At 40.8% G+C, this 22,932-nt stretch overlaps 1 protein-coding gene across 5 annotated transcripts; it reads left to right on the forward strand.

Moving 5' to 3' along the window:
- The first annotated feature begins 7,758 nt into the window (after positions 1 to 7,758).
- Positions 7,759 to 19,619, forward strand: pskh1 (protein serine kinase H1). Of its 5 annotated transcripts, none has more exons than XM_079345757.1 (4): positions 7,898 to 8,000; positions 8,938 to 9,693; positions 10,683 to 11,600; positions 15,868 to 19,619. In XM_079345757.1, the coding sequence occupies exons 2-4, from the start codon at positions 9,625 to 9,627 to the stop codon at positions 16,183 to 16,185; spliced, it is 1,305 nt and encodes a 434-aa protein (XP_079201883.1). In that variant the 5' UTR covers positions 7,898 to 8,000; positions 8,938 to 9,624; the 3' UTR covers positions 16,186 to 19,619. The 5 variants fall into 5 exon arrangements, with proteins under 5 accessions (XP_079201885.1, XP_079201883.1, XP_079201884.1 ...); XM_079345758.1 differs by having other exon boundaries at positions 7,946 to 8,000; positions 9,169 to 9,693; XM_079345756.1 differs by having other exon boundaries at positions 7,952 to 8,289.
- Positions 19,620 to 22,932: the final 3,313 nt, after the last annotated feature.

Here is a 22,932-nt window from a genome sequence, read left to right on the forward strand (position 1 = left end):
CACCACGTCTCCAGTGTTTTTTCCTATTCACTTAAACTAAAGTGGTTTATCAAACCCTAAGTTTAACTTGTTTTTAATACTTAATGTAATCTGATTCAGTGTCGTTCACCTCTGATTATCTTCTCACTTTTCAGTGTTGAGTGCTTCATAAGACAAAAGTTATGTAGTCATTATTGTTTCTATATCTGCATGTCGGCTGTGTAAATATTAACTATAAGCTCATAACTCTGTAGGGCAGTGGTTCTTAAACTGGGGGTACATTTAGAAAACATTGAGAACCAATAGTGGAACAAATACCATTAGCTTAGATGCTACTGTATTTGGCCCAATTGAAAGTGTCCTTCATCTACTTTGGAAATGCGGACATACAAAGCCATATTAAAACAAGTAAACAGTGGCTACAGTCTTGAGTAGCACTGTTGCAACACTTCTGTGAGGCAAACACAGGTGTCAACCAACTTCACCTTTGTCTACCACCTTGTTTGGATCGATACATTTGGGTTTGTGGCAAAATTAGAGTGTCCAGATTTGGAGAATTGAAAATACGGTCACCCTGTGTTTGGGCTTTCCACTAATAAAACTTTTTTTGTGCTCCTATGAGTGCATTCAATGTCTGAAATTTTTACCACCATTTAATATGGTATGCCAGTAACTGCCCTAACTAGTCTACTATTTAACTTCTGCCCTGAAAATCCTCTGACCTGGCTGACTCTATAATATACACACTTATGCATGCCAGCGGCCCACATCCACCACTGCTTCACGCGTCCCTAAAGTACCCAGCACTCCACCAGCTACTCCAGCGTCACTGGTTCTACAAAGATCATGCGAGGAAAAATAATGCAGGAACAGCGTGAAAGTTTGAGATTCAGGTAATGAACATCTCCAAACAGTTTGTACATGAGGACCTCAGAAATCTGGAGGGATTTTAAGCTAAGTGTAGCAGCTTTGCAAAGGGCTGAGTTTTGTCACAGGATTTGAGCCTGTATAGTGCTTTTCTAGTCTTCTAAGTAGTCAAAGTGCTTTTACCCACAAATGATAGAGGCTGCTATGTAAAATGGCCATCAGTATGAACTAATCCCATGTATATGCATTCATATGCTTCTGCAGGAGCTGGGGATCAAACCCACAACCTTCTGTCTGAGAGCTAATAGACTGTTATCCTTTATGCTCTTTTGTTATTAGCCCATCATTTATTTTTCTAACAAAACTACAAGTTTATTTCTGCCATCACATCTTAATGTCTTTTAAGATCCTATGCATTGTTAGTCCTTTGGAAGTATGCACTTTGCAACTAATAAGTGTTCTAGAGATACTTTACACTGATATCAATGTCAACATTTGGCAATACTGCTTTACAACTGGGAAAATAATTACAATTAATTAAAGTAGCGAATGCAAGATGTTTTTCAAAGTAGGTGTTATAGTTTGGGCCGCTGGTCTTTTCACTTGCTCTTTTATACTTTAAAAAAAAAAGAGTAAGGGCTTTTACCTGTTTTTTGTAAAGTGTCTTGAGATAACACTTGTACAAATAAAGATTGATTGATTGTACTGTACTCTGTACTGCAATTTAGAAGAGACATGGAGAATTAATAAAAGATAAATGTTTATCATATCAAATAATAAAATGGTTATTTAGTCTCAATGACAGCCTTTAGTGCTTTGAGTCTACACACAGATTTTAAATCGAGGGATATCAGTCCCGAGCAGCAGCATCATGACAAATTTTCAATGGAGTCAGGACACTAGCAACAGATGAATCCTGCTTAAACTGATGAGGACTGATTCAAGTGATGACTCTTTGAAGACATGATGTTGACGGTGTGGCGGAGGGGGCACGCAACACAAAAGTCACCAAGAGAATCACATTAAAAAATACAGCAGCAAAAAGGCTAGATAGGCTATGATAATTAATAATCGAGCTAAACAAACAGCCATGAAAGAATGCCGACAAGTTAATTAATGTATAATAGATTTGAGATTTGATTGGAAGGAATGAATACAAGAACATGTTTTAGACTGAACTCTTGCTGAGGCTACTGTATAGACAAAGTAAATCAGGTTTTTATTCATTGAATATTGTGAGTTGATAGGAAACAGGAATATTGATTGAGGCTTAGTGTTTTTTAAAGAGAAAGAACAGCCGCGATAAAGGATAGATAGACGACTGTTGGGCGTGTGGGCTATTTTTTATTCTGACAGGACTCTCAACCAGAGGCAGATGAAACATTTCTGTCAAATGCTTCCTGTGCAGCTTTAGGGCTACTTACATGTGGACGGATGTTCTCTTATTTCATTAAAAAAGGAGCCTTTACCTCAGCCAGTAGAACTTATCACCACATGTGCGTTTCAGGCCCAAGCCCTTCATCAGACATAGTTCGGCACCAAAAAATTAAAGCTCAAAGTGTGAAAAGGAGCAAAGCTCATTTGTACAGATTAGCAAAAGGTTGTTTAAAATCAAAGTTAGACGAAGAATTTATAGGCATTAATCCCTAGTCAATCCATCAATCAATCAATCAAGCTTTATTTTTATAGTTTCAATTCATAACATAAGTGTAATCTGAAGACAATTTACAAAAAGTAGGTAAAGGACCTAACTCTTTGTCTATTAACATCACAGAAGAGCAGCTAAAACGACCATGCTCATCGTTATGTTACAAAAAGAAGGTAAAAGACCTTACTTATTACTATATTGCAAGGACCCAGCTTAATCCGTCATATCATCAAAAAAAGAATTGGGGTTAAAATTGAGAAAGAAATTGAAAAAGAGTTCGGTATCAAAAACAGCTGAAAGAGCTTCCGTAAATTTATCTACGGAACTAGATACATTTCTAAAGAGCCCATTTTTATGAAGCACAGTTAATAAGAATAAGGTAAGAAAAAGTCAATCGTTATTAAGAAATGATATGATAGAAGAGGCTTTTCTAGGAACACTATAAAGCTCTTCATTTCAATGGCATAAGCTACAACAAGGTCCAGGGTGTGGTTAAAAGAATGAGTAGGTTTGTTTACACCCTGGGTGAAACTAATAGTGATAGGAAAGCTGTGCTAAGGCTATCATTAACAACATCCAAATGAATATTGAAGTCACCTACAACAATTATTCTATTACTGCTAAGGACAACATCTGATAGAAATTCAGCAAATTCAGATAAATTAAACGAAACTAGAACTGGCTGAAAGGTTCTAGAGACTGGATGTGAAAGACTGAGAGCAAGACTGTTAAAAGAAATATAATTCAGCTTTGGTTGAAGGCTAATTACAAGACTAGAAATAAAAATAGCTGCTACTCCATCACCTCAGCCAGTGTCGTATGTGTAACTAATAAAGCTGTAAAATCATTTCCAATACTTATCTGAGGGGGAAAGTGTCTTTTCACAAGAGATGGGGCTTGTGGCCAGTTGGTCAGTGTCAAGAGGAGAGAGGGTCACCTTCTGGTAGATCAAGCTTCTTCTCCTGCAAGGCTTCTACAAAAGGAGGTGGCAGAATGGTCACTCCATCTCTTTTCCAAATAAAAGTTCCTACATCTTAAAACCTAACTCATACTTCACATAAAGAATTGAGTATTTCTGTTATAATGACAGTTTTGTGTACCTAAATTTTATTGGAATATTGCATGCTTTTCACCTCCACTGCACCAACATTATTAGAAGCGTTTTATCTCTCTCTTTCAAAGTATTTCAGCAATTTGTGTCTTTTTTTCAGCCCAAAACTTAACTGAGCTCAAAGTTTCTTTTGCTACAATATGCTATTTGTTTTAAACAATGAATATCCTTAACCTGCAGCTTGCCCAGCATTAAATAGCTGACAGACAGTGAACAAAGGTTGTACATTTTAAAGAGGCAGACATTTATATCAAAAGTTGGTGGAGAGTGAATAATGGTTTTAACCAAATGGATAAAAAAAGTAACCATGCATCATATCACATCAATGCATTATTGTTGGATGCCAGTTGCGGCTGGTGCATGAATATTTCTCTAGGGGAGGTCGGACAGTCTGACACAGATGGATCAGGATGTATAAATAACTTTGTTAGCTTGATTCTAACCCATAATTGAAACTGTCATTGACAAGATAACAGAATTAGAAGTGGGGTTGTAGTCACTTTAACATAAAATATGATGACAAAAAATTAAGAAAGGAGCGCAACCTGGAAAAGCATAGGTCTTCTCTTTGGGAAGTAATGTAAGCAGACAGAAAAAAAAGAGAAACTCCAGGCACTATAACCCTTTATAGGGCACTCATTGAAATACTTTGAAATTCAAAAATTCAGCTTTAGAGTTTTATTGGGGGTCATAACAGAACTTTATTTCTGTTAAAGCATTTTTCAAAAAAATTTAATTTCATGTAGAAGAATAAACATTGACAAAGTTACCATATTTGGTTCAAATGCCACAATAGCAGGATTGTAGGGTGATCTCTTCTGATTGGCTGAGTGAGGATCACATGGTTCTCGACCTTACTGAGGTGCAGAAGGTCTTTTGTTCACACTTGACATAAAGTGTCAATGTGCTTCTCCCAGCTTCTGTCACAATAAACAAAAAAAAGCTACTGTATATTGACTTTAACATACAGTATACCAGCCTATTAAACACACACAGATGACGTTGTCTGAATCCTTCTTGTTAGCCAGAGCTTGTCAGGTAACATCAAAAATATTTAACTTATATATTTTTTTTAAATGTGTAAAACCTTGATTCTGAAGAAACTTCCAAAACTGCAATAAAAATATGCAGCAGTAGCAACATCTTGTGACTATCAGCTGGACTATAAAAGTTAGTACCACAGGTGGACTAGACATGCACAGCTCAACAGGGACCAAATGAAACCTTACTGTCTCAAAGACACCTGCTCTGTGGATTCTCAACCCTCTGGCAAGAATAGAAAAATCACTCTAATCTCCTCATAATATACCCTGGGAAAATAATAGCTTGCCTGGGGTGGTCAATAATATCCTAACAATGAGCGTGTTGTATTTTATGATATTTTTATCATCTACAGTGTCAGTTTAGTAGTCTCAGAATATTCCCTCAGGGAATTTTGCACCTGCAGTAATCAATAGTGAGTTTACTATGACCTGATTGTACAGACGGCGGGCTGCAGTGGTGTCTCTCTGTCTTTTTTTCCCTCTTTCCCTCTCTCTAGGGGGAATCCCTGCTAGAGATGGGGAGGAGCGAGGACAGAGGACAGAGGAATAGCAATATCCTCTAACAATATACCTTGACGCAGGATGTCATTTTCTGGAGTTTCTGCTCTTGTTTCACTCACTGTAAACCTTCACCATCACTCGACAGCCTTTTCACAAATATACACAAACACATGGCAATCACACACACTTTAAAACTCATTCTCACACTCACACAAACAAGAGGGGGGGATTATCAGGGGGCTATAAATGGAGCTCGAGAACAGACGGAGTCAACTGAGCTTTTAATAGACCAGCGAGAGTCCTCTTCCTCTGTAAGGATGAATAACACAGCAGTCAGCAAATCTAATAGATGATATTGACCTTTGGGGGTGGGAACGGGGAAAAACGAGAGTGAGTGAAGGGACAGAACCAGCAGAAGTAAAAAGGGAGAGGGGTGGAATACAGAGCTGAGAGATGCGACGCAGAGGAAAACACACAAGTGTCAATAGAAGGGGAGCGCTCAGACAAAGCATCCTAATCAGTGTGCGACAGAACAGTGATCAATCATAAGTATGAGGATGAAGCAGTCATCTGCAGAGCTGGAGAGGCCCTGACCTCAGCTGCACTGCAGATAGAGCAGAGAGGCTGGCCGAGCAGCATTGGCCCTCAGAGACTCTCGTTCCTCACTCCTCTCCATCCCCTCTTCCTGACTGCATTGTGTCTTTCTCTCCTCCTTCATCTTTCTGTATCCCACTCTTTCCATTTTCATTAGTCTTTGCCGCCTCGCCATCCTCTCTTCTCTCTTCCTCCCTACATTCTGTCTGTTACCAACCATCTGTCATCTGTTGTCTTCCTCTGTCGACCCCGCCCACTCTCCCACTCATTTCCACTCCCTCAATCCAATTCAAGAACTTTTATTGGCATAAGAAGATGAATTTTACTGTATCTCAAACTCTCTTTCTATAACATTTGTCCTCCTCTAACTAATTAACCCCTTTTAATGCAACAAGAAAACTCTGCCGTGTCCTGTACAAGCCATACAAGTCATGGTCAGTTCAGTTCACTCTATCACATCAATATTGAAGTTGAGGTCATGTATTCTTTATTACTGTGTTCATGAGCATGCTGAAAGTGAATGCTACTCATCCACTTTTACAAGCGCTGTGGAGGTATGAGTGTTGGGATGTTACAGAACTGTCAGCCTAATAAAATGACTACAAAGTAGCCTCACAGGATGAGTTGGCCTTGAATGTCACTTTCATGTGTATAGTGACACCATGTGGAAATGCCCTGTAACAGATTCAAACATCTGTATGCAACTATTTGCTGCATGCTGCAGGAAGTGGAACGAAGTACATTTTGGGCTAATATTATCTTGAAGTTAAACATGAAAACACAGGTGCAAAATGTCATAATGTGAAACACATGTATGTCATGAACGTACAGTAGGCCATTATGTCTTGGTGATGAATGTATGTTGGCTGATCAGATGCCTCTGTTTCTCCATAGAATAAAATGAATAACTAATCCTTATAGTGCTTCACAGGCGATAGGCTCCCGAGAGAAACCTAAAGGACTAACAAATACTTTAATATATAGAAAACTTTTTCCATATATCATCAATTTGCTCAGAGGTAACGTGTAATGACTATATATATATATATATATATATATATATATATATATATATATATATATATGTGTGTGTGTGTGTGTGTGTGTGTGTGTGTGTGTGTGTGTGTGTAGGCTATCTAACATCCTGAATTAATCTGCTGTTTTGACTTGGGGCGTTTTTGTATCATATGCCGGTCAAATTGGAGTCATAGGGACTCTGAACCGAACTTGAGTTTTAGTTAGAGAAACATGCCTTATAGAGATACTGGTACTTTTCCGAAAGAGAAGTCCGCACTTTGTCGGTGCGAATCCTCTCAGTATCCAGGAAGTGACGGTGAGAACTAAAAAGGGTCGAAACTAAGCTGAGGGAGATCGTCCCGACTGTACCGAAGAAGTTGGGTGGAAATAGAGCTTCGTCAATTTTGCGACTAACATATACAGTCGACATAGGAAGTTACAGGATTTTGCTTTCAAAATAAGACATGTGACTCTGACTCTTACAGGTCATTACATTACAGGTCATTACAGGTCATAATTATAATGATATCAGGCATTATATATATATATATATATATATATATATATATATATATATATATATATATATATATATATATATATATATATATATATATATAAAAGGAACATTTACAATGCTGTATGGTGTTGGGTATTTGGGGCCTTGCACAATGAAAAGGCCAGTTGGTTGGGACAACAATCGTCCCATTCGCAAATCCAATTGTTTTGTCTGCAACGCTACAACCTGACTTCAATTTGGAGCATTTATACAAACTCTAAATTATTTGAGGTAAGACCCTTTCAAGATGGCTAAATGTTGCTGGCCAATAACATTCTCAATCCTGCTCATATACCTAAACAATTGACACTATTAATCCATTCATTGCAGGTCCACAGACTATATGATAAAGAGGAAAAACAACACAAAGGCTGCGTGTTAACTGCATGAAGTTGCTGCGATTTTCTAAAAAAAAAAAAGTATTGCCACTGGGGGAAAGTAGGTCCAGATTGCTCAGCTTTTAGGATAAGCTCCGGTGGGAATTTACTTACTTGGCCACATTAAAAACCACGCGGTCTTAGATATTATCCAAGCACTAACCCGGTAAAAAACAGAACAATTTGGTTGGACGACGTTTTAATTTTGAAAATATAAACCGGATCACCAGTGTCTGCTTATGTCACTATGACGTCACTCGGACTGTGGGAAGGTGGTCCTGATCGAAAAACACCCTACTTTAAAGTAAGTGACGGGGAAACTTTGCGTGTTTTTGGTTTTTCTTCTCCTCATCAACAAGACAAACCACGACACTTCAGAAGTGACTGTAAAAGTGTTGTTTGCCAGGAGGAGACGGATCTGACTTGGTGTACATGGGATTAAAGTTGGGAAAATAACGAGGTGAAAATGGAGAGCCCAGCTGAGTGAGAGTGGGCTGAGAAGGCTGGATTTGGCAAAGTTTGGAAGTCCTGCCCCGATGTTAGCAGGCTAGTTAGCATGCTAAGACACTTCTCTACTTTGTCAAAGACATGAGGTGAGATCTCAAGTCCATCTGACACTTTAGAAAGCTTTGGATCCATGACGTTGGCCTCCCTGAATGATTTTAATCATTTGAGTTTAAGTTCATTATATTGGCATGAATAATAAAACGGGCCAGGCTGTTTTTTTTTTTTAAATCTGAACTTTAAGAAAGATGTTTATTAAATGTTTGTTTGATTTAAATCTTGTCTTTGTGTTGAGTACTATGATGCATGCTTTTAAAGCTGTGTATTCTTTGTTTTCTGCAGCATGACAACTGTACAGTTAAGATAAACATTTTGTACAGGAAACTTTTGTCTTGTCAATTTTTCGGCCAATATTTGATATTAGGATATAAATGACCATCTGTGATTATTGTTCTATTTCCTGCAATTGCAAAGCTCGCTGGCCATTGTTTTTCTTGGCATTTTCCAAACACAATGGATATCTGTGATCATATTTTGGCTGGAGGTTTCACAATATGGCCTCATCACGCAACAGCGATACAAAAATAGTTTTATCACAAGTGCTTCGGTTTGTTGCTTTTGCCTTGTCTGTGATCTGCGCAAATGAAATCTACTCCTGTCATATCGGCTCTTATCACAAATGTTGTGTGGCCATGATCACTCAATTCTCATATTTCATTCTGTCTTCTGCATTTCAGAGCTCCACTCTGCTGCTCTCCAGTGGAGCTGCTTGATCTGTGGCAAGACGACTGCTGACATTGCAGCTTCTCCCACTGTACTGAAGCACAGTTGGTGATCTTATTTTTTGTGGAAGTTCTGCCTGAATCTTACTGTGTGCATCTTGAAAGCAAAGACACCCCCCTCTCTCTCTTCTGCCTTGATTTTAAAGTAGCTATCCTAACTGTACTCGTGCATTTTTTTTTTCTCAGCCATTGAACATATTTTGCTATTTGAGATGGGGCCCTGGTAGGCTCTTCCAGGGGCTTGAAGTACCCCCTGCCTGCAGACTGTGCGGCCTGGCTGGCTGTTTCACACTCACAGGCCCACAAAGGAATAACATAAGCAGCAGACAGCCAGCTGTACTCTCCCCTGATGGAAGCGAAGCGAGACATCCTACGTTCATGCCCTATATGTCTTCATGAGCTCTTCGATTTCTGAACTGGACCTAAGTGGATGTATTGCTTGTTTTTAAGACCTGCGACTGCTGATGCCAGTTCATCGGGACTCGGTTGGATGTTATCAGCTTTATTCATGAACCCTGTGTCTGAGTCTGGGTACAGGCTGGATGTTGGGTGCCCCGAGTGTGTTGCATCAACTGTTGTGGTGATGAGGCAGGGCTCCTGGTGGCCTGTGTGGCTTGCTGGGCAGTGGCCCAAAGTGATGTGATGGGGTGCAGGAACAGTAAGGTCCTCCCTGAGCCTCCAGGGGATGTCCAGTTGGACCTGGTCAAAAAGGTCAGTATATAGGAAAATGTTATACTGATAAAGTAACCACTGCTGATAGTGTTACTACTGTATCAGTCGCTGTAGACATAAAAACAATAGTGTCATGCACAGTGTTTGTACTGATGATATCTAATGGAGGTTGAGTTACATCATATCAAAGTTGAGACAATCTGTACGTCATTCACATTTAATGGCCGCCTGGTTGACTTCAGTGATTTCACAAACAAGTCAGATGTAGACTTGGCATGTTTAAATATCGAAAATACAAGGGTATGTTTTAGGGCGTGGCTACGTGTGATTTGACGAGTATTGACCACAGCAACCTGGAAACTATTTTTGGGGGTAAATAAAGTGACTGAATGACCGATGCTCCCGTTAATTAAAGCTGGCTTACATCAGTGTTTGCACGCCCCTCGCTTGTTCTGCAGCTCGACACGCCCCTCTAAATACGGCTACATCTGATCCCTCGTGATAAACGAGACGGACGGGTGAAAGATGGACGGTTCGTTACACCAGAGAATAAATGGCTGCGGGGTCAGCTCTTTACTTCACATCTGCATCACACTTCATTTGATCATGACGTCTATCCTATCTAAAACATTTAGAAACAAAGTTTGAATGAGAGTCACCTTGAACCGTAGACTAACGACAGTCAGACTGATGAACTAATCAGGCTTCAAATGAGACGATATCAGCTGATCCTACATTCACCTCACGACCAATGTTTACATACGTTAGTTAGACATAAGTTAGAAGAACTGCCAGCATAACGTTTGTTTAGGGTTAATGGTTATCACAATGAAAATTGCAAAAAGGCTTATTTACTAAATAATTTGAAGAAATATTGTTTGTATGTGAACAATAACGGATATTGGCTGATCTCTCAAACTACCAAATATCAGCGTCAGTATTTGCCTTCAAAATCCAGCATCAGTCTAATCACTCAGCTTTTGTTTGTCTCTGTATTTGTCCTTTCTTATGAACTTGTTGTTTTTCAGGTTGATCCTCCCCAGCCTCCTCAGACAGACATATATAAGCACTTCATACGAGGGGATGGCACTCGGAGCAAGACGGGGGGGTCAGGTGGAGCAGGAGGGCACAAAGCTGACGCCACCTCCCCACATCAGGCCCAGGCTGCGACTCCCACTGCTTCTGCGCAGCCCCCAAAGGACCCATCTGAACTGTCGGACCCTCAACGGAAGAAGGTGGCGAAATATCGGGCCAAGTTCGACCCCCGGGTTACCGCCAAGTACGACATCAAAGCTCTGATAGGTCGGGGGAGCTTCAGCAGGGTCGTTCGCGTGGAGCACAAGAGCACACGTCAGCCGTACGCCATCAAGATGATCGAGACCCGTTACCGCGAGGGGAGGGAGGTGTGCGAGTCGGAGCTGTGCGTTCTCCGCCGCGTTCGCCATACCAACATCATCCAGCTCGTGGAGGTCTTTGAGACGGTGGAGCGCGTCTACATGGTGATGGAGCTGGCCACAGGCGGAGAGCTGTTCGATCGCATCATCGCGCGCGGCTCCTTCACAGAGCGGGACGCCACGCGGGTGCTGCAGATGGTGCTCGACGGCGTCAAGTATCTGCACACTCTGGGTATCACTCACAGAGACCTGAAACCAGAGAACTTGCTCTACTACCACCCTGGAGCCGACTCCAAGATCATCATCACCGACTTTGGTTTGGCAAGTAGCAGGAAAAAGGGCGACGAGTGTCTGATGAAGACGACGTGTGGCACGCCGGAGTACATTGCCCCTGAGATTTTGGTGAGGAAGCCCTACACGAACGCTGTAGACATGTGGGCGCTGGGGGTGATATCGTACATCCTGCTGAGCGGAACCATGCCCTTTGAGGATGACAACCGTATGAGGCTCTACCGGCAGATCCTCAAGGGGAAGTACAGCTTCTCTGGAGAGGTGAGCTGTTAGATCTTTCTCTCACATTTTCAAACACGCACAACAAAAGAAAAGAAAAGAAAAAAACAGCACCCATATGTGGATCACATTCCTCACAGAGCACCAGTCTTTGTCACTAGACTTCAGCCCCTCTCGTAAGATGACATCTTTTAATCGTCCCGTATTCTTCTTTTTCTGGTTTCTGGTTTTCCAGGCGTCTCGTGCATGTTTCAGCAGATCAAAAGGTTCGCAAGAACCTCGGCTTCTCCTGCGTCCTCCTGTTAGCAATAGCAGCATGAAACGCTCAGTCCCTGGCCCCCCCCCCCCCTTGTTGAAATTTTGTGTTGTGACATCACAAGACAAAGACGTCACTGATACAAGCCCTTTGGCTGGTTGTAGCAAGCGCAAGCTTCCCTCGGACTGATTGTAGCATTCCCAAATATGGTAAACGGGGCGGGACATATCCAAGAACAAAGCCGAAGGACTGATCAGTTACATGAGAGCAGATCGGCCGACCAATCAGATCAGACTTGGCACACGTGGGGACCATTTTTGTGGGTTTTTTTCCTCTTCATGGGGGATTCTAAGCATTCAAAATACAGGCAGATGAGAGAGCCTGTAGCGGCAGTACATGAAAACAGACACTTTTCAAACATTAGCGTTTGTGAACGTACTTTAGTAGACACATAAATCAGATATATGAACCCCTAAAAGGGCAGAATATGGGAGCTTTAACAGAGACGCACTTCTATTCTCCTCAGTTCACCACCATAATGATACTTTGTCCTCTTTCCTTCCTCTTGCCAGACGGTCTCTCACTCATTTGTCCCCCCCCCCTTAAGTCAATAGCTCTCCTAAGTGTGTGTACGTTTGCGCAATAATTTACGCTCGATCTGTACAACTAGCTGGAAGAATGCTTAGTCGTCTGTTCCTTGGGCGTGGGATGTTTAGGATGCCATGGAGCTTTTATTAAAGCGCCCCTCGGTTAATGTTTGTCCCACATACAGCTTCTCCTGCACAAATAAGAGCTGAGCAGTTTTTGTCAAATGTAATGGGGAACAATTGAGTCACATATTACTTGGGTTTCAGATTTGATATTCTCAAGTGTCTAAAAGGTAGGATGAGGTCAGATCGGACACATTGAATAATTGAACTCTCTGCCAGGGAGCCGGTATTTTAGCTGAGCTAGTACAGGAGAGCTGCAGTTTGATTAGGAATGCACCGGAATTCTTTTTCTGAAAAAGTGAGAGAGCTTTTTTTAATGAGTCAACCATTCTGCAGATTTGGATAAATCACAAAGTCAAAAAACGGGATTTCTTGTAGGAGCAGTTCAATTAGAATAGATTTAGGCCTCATGTCCTCCTGGCTTTTTTCTTTCTGTGATTGCCAGTGTCTTTTTAAAATAATTGTTTTTACTTCAGAGAGAGCGTTCGCAGCAGACGGCTGCCTCGAGACAAAGCGCAGCGCCCAGCGTCTTTTTCCAAGTTGTTCATCTTCAAACGTTACAGAAAGGTGCTGTTCCAATCCAATCCAATCCACCTTTATTTAATTAAGCACTTTAAAACAACCACAGCTGACCAAAGTGTTGTACAATAAATTAACATCTTGGCTGTTGACATCGCCGGCGCTCTTCTCCAAATGTGAGATACGGCCGACGGATCGTGTCTTGTACCCACATCCTCTTTGCTCCGTGTCTGATCAGGGGGGAAAAAAACGTTCTTAAATAAAACTACATGGAAAGTTGTCAACACACTTGCTGTCACAGAGACCTGGTGGACGTGCGTCGCTTTTCTTCTCAGGACAGAAACGTTTCGTTGGAGAGCTCCAGAGCGCACAGCCAGCACTTTTCTGTCCGACAAAAAACCACTAGATGGACACAGGGGCCTTAGGCAGCTGTAAGGTCAGCAAACGAACCGTTAGAAAAACTCTACTAACGCCCTGGGAACATCAATCGGACCTTTCACTCTTTAGGATTTTGACTCTACCTTCTTGGCTCTTATATACAGCATAAACTCAGCTGAAAGTTAATGTCCTCGTATATCAGCAAGAAACAGTGTGTTCTTAAAAGAAGCAGAGGGACAGAGGTTACTGACGTGAGAACGCGCTGCCGCAATATAAAATTGATTGAAGTTTTTTTTTGTGTGTTTTTTTAACTGTGGAATCTGCCAATTTTCAGTGTACTCAAAAATGTGTTTGTATGCATTCAGATGATGTGTTGGGTCATTTCCAGTCATACAGGTCTTGTTTCTGAACCTTTAATCCAAGGTCATTATTTTTTAATGGTCTTTACTTTCTCCTGAGGGCAATAGCTAGATGTAAAGCTGCTACGTGCTTCACTGTGTTCACCAGTGATTCACTAATGTGGGATAGTGTGTGTGCATATGGTTGTATATTTCATGAAGGTGTGAATTGAATCATGCAGTGTAAGGACTTGCATTCTGCCCTGAGTAACTAAATTAAAGAGAAAGACCCAGGCCTCTCTCCTCGGGGACATGTTTCTATACACTGTGATTAATAATGGTCACACACACGCACACGCACACACACGCACACGCACACGCACACACACACACACAGTCTGTTGTGTCGTGTATCTTTAGCCGACCCTGGTGATTTACCTGCTGTTTCATGAGCCGTGTAAGACGTCTACTGGGACACGGAAACATCGCTGGTTGCCAGGCAGGACATCATGTACCAACTGTGTGTGTGTGTGTGTGTGTGTGTGTGTGTGTGTGTGTTTTTGTGTGTGTGTGTGTTTGTGTGTGTTTGTTGAACGTCATGCAGAGTTGATATTCCCAATTCCTCTCTAAGTAGGGGGTAGAGTTTGAGTCACTACCAGTAACTGGTTCTCAGTAGAGTTCATGTTTGAAGTCGACAGCGGGGATGAATAATATTTCACCTTTTAGTGACAGATCAAGGAAAAAAACAAAAAACTTATCAGACAGAACAACACCAAACTCACGACCGAAGACCAATGATAGAATCTGACTCTGCCAAAGGGCAACACACACTCATCATCATGTAGTTGAATAAAACTAACAGTGAACATGTGTGTCTGTCAGAGCTCACAGAACTGTCTGTACCTTTTTCCAAACCAGCTTGACATGACTCTGCTGCCCTCTTGTGCTCCGATGATGAAGCTGTACTGCCGCCAAACAGACGTTAAACATCTGGCACTCTGAATAAACAAGTTGGTTCATCGCTGCCTTAACTCGTGTGAGCTTCATGCAGAATGACGACTGCAAGGTTGTTTTCAATCAATCAATCAATCAATCTTTATTTATATAGCGTCAATTCATAACAGGCGTTATCTCGAGATACTTTACAAAAGCAGGTAAAGGACCTTACTGTTTGTCTGTTAACATTAACAAAAGAGCAGGTAACAAGACCATGCTCATTGTTATGTTTACAAAAAGCAGGTATAGGACCTTACTGATGGCTATATTACAAGAGCCCAGCTTAATCCGTCATAGCGTGGCAAGAAAAAACTTCCTTTTAACAGGCAGAAATCTTCAGCAGACCCGGGCTTAAAATTGTGTTCCATTTACTGGAGCTGGAGAGTGGCTTCCTAACCAGGTGTGTTTGTGGATTTCATGAACAAAACATACCTGGTACAACAATTCTAAAACAAATTTTAGATTTGTATGCACAATACATTTCCTAGCTGAAGAGTCAGACACCTGAGTGAGTGTTCTATTCAGAGAGAGTATTTCATTCACAAGTCATGAATAACTAGACATACAACAGATGTTGATGTTACGAAAAAGATCCAAATGAATTCTTGAGCTTTAGTTTGTATGGACCAAGTAGAGCTTCTGAATCCTCTGGATGTGATGACCTAAGAAGAGACGAAAGGAAGGAAAAAAGCAAAGTTGGGAATCCAACCTTTTTCATAGGACAGAGTGCACACGTGTAGATAAATGTGCACATCCACTGAGATTTAAAGTAGAATCTCCAGAATATTTGGAGAGAATCGGGATTTAAAAAAAAAAAATTTTTTAAGTCATTTTATCACACTTTCTTCTTTATCATTACACTGAAAATGACACGGCCATGTACGGCCATTAAAAGAAGTAATTTCCCCATTGAGGCATTGGCCCTCCCTACTTTCACCTTTCCGTTCGATTTCACCTTGTGTAATGCAAAAGTGTCGGCATTTTGACCATCCATGGCAGGAGGAGCACAGATGATTGTAAATGCATTCAAATAGTTTTCCATCATTTATTGGACAGGTACTGAAAGGTTTCCAGTACTTTACACTTTATTAACTCGTGTCTCCCCTCTTCAGCCGTGGCCCAGTGTGTCAAACCTGGCCAAAGACTTTGTGGAGCGGATACTAACGGTGGACCCCAGCGAGCGGCTCACTGCCGGGCAGGCCCTCAAGCACCCCTGGATCGTCAGCATGGCTGCCTCTTCCTCCATGAAGAACCTACAGAGATGTATATCTCAGAACCTCCTGAAGCGGGCGTCCTCACGCTGCCACAGCACCAAGTCGGCCCAGTCTACTCGCTCGAGCCGCTCCACCAAATCCAACAAAGCCCGGCGGGTGCGAGAGAAGGAGCTGCGTGAGCTGAACCGTCGCTACCAGCAGCAGTACAACGGCTGAAACATGGAGCACCACAGCGAACCACTGCAGCAGTCTGCGCGCGTCATGATGAAACGGCACGAGGACGGAGCTTTTACAGTGTGCACCACCATCGGGAGTCCCTGCCAGTGTTTGAGATGAAAATGACTTGGCTTAATGAAAGACTGAGCGGAAAGTTACTGCTGTCGAGTCAAACGGGATCACAAAGACAATGAAGTCCAACACTTTCTACAGCAGTATGTCCTCTGATGGGAACGGGAAAGGACCAGATTCAAACTGTAGCGGTGACATCATCTCCATCTCTCCAACCATTCCTTCACTTTCCTCTGAAAGGATGGCGTCTTTTATTCCTTCCCCCTTTGTTCTTTCAATCGCTGTGTCTCTCATATTTATTTATTATTGTTGACGTGATTATTATTCTCCCTTCTAATGGTCACTGGATAATGACCTTCTACAAGGATCTGTTGAACAGAGTTTTGGGTACAGAAGTTCTGAAAAGGGACACTTAAAGAAAAGAGGCGGGGGAGGAGGGGGGGCGGGGGGGGGGGCTGTGATTGCCCTCACTCCTCCTAGATTGATTATTGCTGTGAATTTATTGTTGTACAGACCTTCTCCTACGATGTGGGTTTTTGAAACACACTGCAACAAAACCACACACTTCGAGGTTAGAGTATTTTAAAAGTCAGTTCTAAAGCTTCTCTCGTCTTGCCGTCATTATTCTGTTAATGGAACTGCTTGAAAGCTGTCAAAAATTGTGAAGCTGCTGTGATGCTTTTTTTTTTTTTATTATAAATCCAATGAGACAACGCGCAGTATTGCCCCCCCCGGTGGTTTTCTAAGCTCAATATATTCTCTTGTGAAATACCTGCCACAGAGACAGAGTTTTACAGCATCTACCAACTGCATTAGCTCTTTGTAACCTGAAACTTTTACAGATTCAGGATTTCAAATATCACTATATCAAAACAGGTTGCATCAGACAAGCTTTTTGAATATTTACTTGAGTCTCTTCTTAGGCTAATATTTGTTTTCTAAATGACCGGTTTGGATTTAAGGACCTTGAAAGGTTTTTTGATCAGACACCTAAACATAATTTTGAAACAGGAAGACTTGGATGGAAAAATCGACCTAAGGGAACCAAATGTTCGATTTGTTAATAATCAAATCTGGCTCAAAATGTCCTGATTAACTGCATTAAACAAGTCAACAATGAAGTTTACAGAGGTTTGGCTATAAGGTTGTAATATGTCATACTTCAGTGAGGTCTTTCATGCACAATCACTACAATCTTTACAAGTGTAGGTATTTCAGAAATTTGAATAGTGCTTTAAAAACAGACGGGTAGTAATAATTACTGACGTAGGAAGGGCTTGGCTCATAAACTTGATCAAGGATCATGAAATAATTGGTGCAAATGAATCAAAGATATGCAATCACCAGCAATGTATTACAGACATTCAAGACCTATATGTAGTAGAAGTAAATGTCGCACACTCATTATTGTAAGTGGCAGAAGCTACTCATTTATACACGTTATTTTACAATAAATACTATTTGAATGGTTAAAAAAAAAAAAGTTGTTTGTTTTTAAATATAGCACATGATATAAACTTGCCCACAAGTCTAAGTTGAATATTGTGAAGTTTTGAAATGTTACCTTTTGTTTGTAAATGCACTTAAATGTCAATGACGTCCAGTAGTTGGGTTCTATCAGAAATCCAGTGATGGATAATAAACAGTGGATTGTAGCCAGCGGTGCCTAAAGAAGTGGGTATATTCTGAAGTTTTACCCCTATTGTTTTTTTGTTTTTTTGTTTTTTTGTTTTTTTGTTTTTTAAAGGCTCTTCTTGCAGAGTAAAAACGGCCTCTGTTGTAAACAGTGACATGCATATTAAGTCCGTCCATATTAGCCATCTGAGGAACCAAAAATGCATCACACTGCATATCGTCAGTGGTGTTCCTCAGAGGAGCTTTAGAAGTGGGTGTAACCTATAGAGACTGGCCTGCGTATACCCTGCACTACACCACTGATTGACTTTTTTTTGACTGAATCAGAAGTAGTACAATGAAGTCCTTTTAAAACCTGCAATTAGGGAATAAACAGTATTCATAAGGTGGTTGGAAATGTGTATGATGGTGATAATAACTTCCAATCAGAATCTGTAATACTGTGGTGTAAAAGTGACGCTGTCTTCTGAGCTCCTTCAACAGATTGAGTAAAGTCAAATGAAGACAGACTGCAGAAGCATGTTGGGTTATCATATCCGTACTCTAATAATTGACCACAAATGATTCTCCATTGGGTCAAATGATGTGACTATTTGCCTTTGTTTGCCTGTTTTTTTTCCCTTTTATCTGGCAAAGCACTTCTTCCATACAGTAATCTGGAGTCCACAGTTATTGTAATCGTCCCTTTATCTGAAGCCTTTATGCATCGTTGTGTTTGTGCCTTAAGAACACTTCACTTGCTACATTTGAACATTTGTGATCTGCTCCAGGCCTTAAAAAAATGTGTTGCTATGTGAACTTTAAACATGTACTGGAAACTTAATTGAGCCATGTCAGCTGACCTCAGTTGTTTTCTGTCTTTTCTCTTGTTCTTTTCTACTTTCAGGATGTTCTGAAGATGATGCTTTGATTCTTGTATTGTTCATACCTTTTATCTTAATCAGATTGCAAAGTGTCTTTTTCCTTTGTCCCACTGCTGTTATCTGTTTTAAAGTCTCAGCTCTAGCTGTGAATGAATTGCTTACGATAGGCCTTAAGTGAAGCGAAGACGGGAACTGGTATTGGAATGCTGAAATTCTCACCTTTTTAAGAGGTACAGCTCTCAGCATAGGTCTTTTAAAATATCCTAAGCACACCATGATGCTTAGAAAAACAAGTCCATTCTTTTTGAAGAATTCAAAGACATGCAGAGTCTTTCACAGAGAAAAGAGAGCTGTTGTCTGAAAAGAATTATATTCTTAGGGTGTGCTACTTTCTGCAATATTTAGACAATAAGGTGACCTTAGTTCTGGCTGTTGGTTCACCTATTGCTATTAGAGCTTAGCATGTATGGGAAATAAACACTGAACCTGTTTTCAAGAGGTTCAACTCAAAGACTCCTCATAGTGACCATGTGGACCAAAGGAATGGCTTGGAAAAACAACATATGTTATTGTTTATTGTGTACCATGTTCAAATAAGAACCAAATCAGTTCATTAGCAGTGTTGGAGAATGTTAGCACGTTAAGTAAAGTCTATCTTGTTTGTGTTTTTGATATATCTGTATTATTGTATATAAATGCTGTTGTTTGAAATGAAGTAGCCAACTCAACACTGTTCATCCAAAACAGTCGTTCATGTTTCGTTCTTATGTTCAAGTGAATGATAACACTTTGATTCTTCCACCTTTAACTTTTATTTTTTTTTAAACAGTGAGTTGTATGTGCCAATAAAACACTCAAACTTGATCTCTCCTGTTGAGGTTTTTCTTCATTTCATCTGGTTCAGATTGTTGTCTTGCTTGTGACGCACCAACTGATCTCACGGAGTTCCTGAAACGCAAATGAGTCACAGATTGAGTCACGATCAGACTTGTTCTCAATGTGGGGCATCTGTGTCTGTTAGTTTTGTAGTTGGATTGTGTTTCATCTGTATGATGAAAGCTAAATATTGTTAATAAATTTAAACAAAGGTTAGACTTGTTCTGTCATACAGCCATTATGCCGCTTTTCCTGTTCGTGATTGTGGGGATCTGGAGTCAGTTCCAGCAGTCATTGGTTGAGAGGCGGGGTAAACCCTGGACTGTTCACCATTTAATCACAAGGCTGACTTATAGAGACCAGCCACTCTCACATTCACACCTACAAGCAATATAGAGTCACTACTTGACCTGTAGAGTATGTATTTGGACTGTGGGAGGAAGCTGGAGTATCCAGAGAAAACCATCACATGCACAAGGAGAACATGCAAACTCCACACACAGAGGCTTTTGTCTGATGGGGATTCAAACCAGTAACCTCCTAGCTGTGAAACAACAGCACTTAACACTGGACCAAGCCCAAGACTCATTCTACGACAACAATTTTAGTTCTATTTTATTTCATTTTTAATCTAATTTGTAATTATTCTACCTCAGTGACAAATTAACTTTAAAACTGCATAAATCCTAATGTCAAATTAGGCTTTATAATTTAATGTGGTCAGTCACATTCATAAAATATTTTATCATAATTCTTACATCAGATTCACAAAGTTGGGAGTTTTTGCAAAATGTGAATCAAACTGAATGGGATCATTTCTCAGCGATGAACTACGTTCACAGACTTGTTGCAGTAGGTGTAACCTATGTCCACACAGAATTAACCCAGAATGAATGGGGGTTTTTTTTGCCTTGTCATCTGCATTTAGGGATATCGTCAGATTTTCGGAATCTTTCAATGTGATGTACAGTACCTCTACTGTGATATGATATGATATCAGATTCTTTTCATTTTATGTGAAATAAAGATATTTATTAAAAAAAAGTAGCGTATGGTCATTTAGGACAAACATGAGAAACGATGGTCAGCTATGGTGGTAAATTAGAAGCTAGAAATAGCAACAAAAAAGATAAGATAAGATAATTCTTTATTCATCTCGCAAGCCGAGAAATTTACAGTGTTACAGCAGCAAAGCAGGATAGCAGAAGAAAATCACACAGTGCAAAAAATTAAAAATAGATAAAAATATGTGTAGAAAAAATATGCAACGAAACAATAATTAAAGAGCTAGAAAAAAATGTGCATCAAAAAAGGAACAGTTGAAATGCCAGTAACTTAAAGATGTAAGTCTGTGTAAACAGTATGAACACAGTGCACATAAGGATGGAATGTTATTGCAAAAATTGTCCCATAAATAAATGTTGCAATGAGATCTTTGACATCTCTGTGACATCTTACAACATTGTTATTGCACAAGAAGCAGGAGTGAATTTGATGTGTTTTATGATCTACTGGGAGCAGGCTTGGTTAAACAGTCTGAGTGCAGCAGGAAGAAAGGACCTGCGGTATCTCTCCTTCAGACACCGCGGGTGGTGAAGCCTGTCACTGAAGGAGCTGCCCAGTGCTGGTACAGTACCATGCAGGTAGCGGGAGACGCTTCTTCATCAATCTCCTATCTTCCACCACCTCAACAGGGTCCAGGGGGCAGCTGGCCTTCTTCAGCAATTTGTTCAGTCTGTTCCTGTCTGCAGCCGTGGAGCTGCTTCTCCAGCAGACCACTCCGTAAAAGATTGCTGATGCCACCACTGAGTCATGAGAAGTCTTCAGGAGTGCTCCCTGTACTCTGAAGGACCTGAGTCTCCTCAGCAGGTGAAGACTGCTCTGGCCTTTCTTGTAGAGAGCCTGTGTGTTATATGTCCATTCCAGTTTATTGTTCAGGTGAACACCGTGGTACTTATAAGAGTCCACTATCTCAATGTCCTTTTCCTGTATGTTCATCGGTGTGGGGGGAGTGGGTCTGTGTCTGCGAAAGTCCACCACCTGTTCTTTGGTTTTAGCCGCATTGATCTGGAGGCAGTTCTGCTGGCACCAGTCCACAAAGTCCCTGTTGAGTTCTCTGGACTTTACTCTACCTTGTCCCCATTGGGAATGAGGCCGACGATGGCAGAGTCATCAGAGAACTTCTGCAGGTGACAATTGGTTGTGTTGTGGGAGAAGGCTGCAGGGTAAAGAGGAAGGGAGCCAAGACGGTCCCATGTGGGGCCCCTGTACTGCAGATAACCAGGTCAGAAACAAAGTCCTGTGTCCTCACAAACTGTGGCCGGTTGGTCAGGTAATCCAGGATCCACGATGTGACCAACCAGCCACAATTTGTAAGGCAACCACCAATATCTGCACAATGCTGTCCCAATTGCTTTGAAACATGTTGTTGGCATCAAATTCAATTTGGGAAAATAACATCCTAAAAATACGGAAATTAAAAAGAGTTCTTCGAATGAGAGGCTATTATAATGGGCATCAAGTCAGAACGCCTAAATGCAATAAGAACACTTGCGTGAAAGGTGAAAAGGTTTATTTAGTCCAGGAAAGTTCAGTGACGAGAGTATAACAGAATACACACGTGCAATGTTCGCAATCCAAACCCTAAGTGCAAGGAGTACCATCTTAAATAAGCAGTGTAAACAGCAACCAATCAGAGAAGGAGAAGAGGAGGGGAGAAACCAGGAAGTGTGGAGGTGCTGTAAGAAAAGAGAGGACGTGAAAGGAAACAAACTAGTGATTTTTACTACAATTTATTTACATGTTGTCATTGTCCTATTTTCAACTAAATACCGCTTACCAATGTTTTGTACATCGTTCTGTTTGGATTTTTATTTATCAGAAATTTTAGCTTATGATTTGGTGTTTGAAGTTAAACAATGTTATTTACAATGTGTCCTGTGCAGTGGGGGACTTGGGAGGCCCATGTGCTGCTGTATTCGAACTAAAAGGTGAGACATTTTGATATGTAACATTTGTGAAAGCTGCAGATCTCCTCTTTGCTATTGATTAAATTCTTAGCCCAGTATCTAGTCAAGAGCATCGTGAGGTGGAACAACACCATGGTCTTGTATGTATGGAACAACTCAGGATAAAACCACGAATTCTTGCACAGACTGGTCTGTTCAGCTTCTTTTTATAAAATACATTGCCTTCAAAGTTTAATTACAGTTCTTTAAAGTTTGACTAAAAGTAAACACACAAACGGCTAATGTTTATTAAAAACAATATGGCTTGCTTAATTACAGGTCTGTGTCGAGAC

Source organism: Symphodus melops, assembly GCF_947650265.1.
Source record: "Symphodus melops genome assembly, chromosome: 6".
Lineage (NCBI taxonomy): Eukaryota > Metazoa > Chordata > Actinopteri > Labriformes > Labridae > Symphodus > Symphodus melops.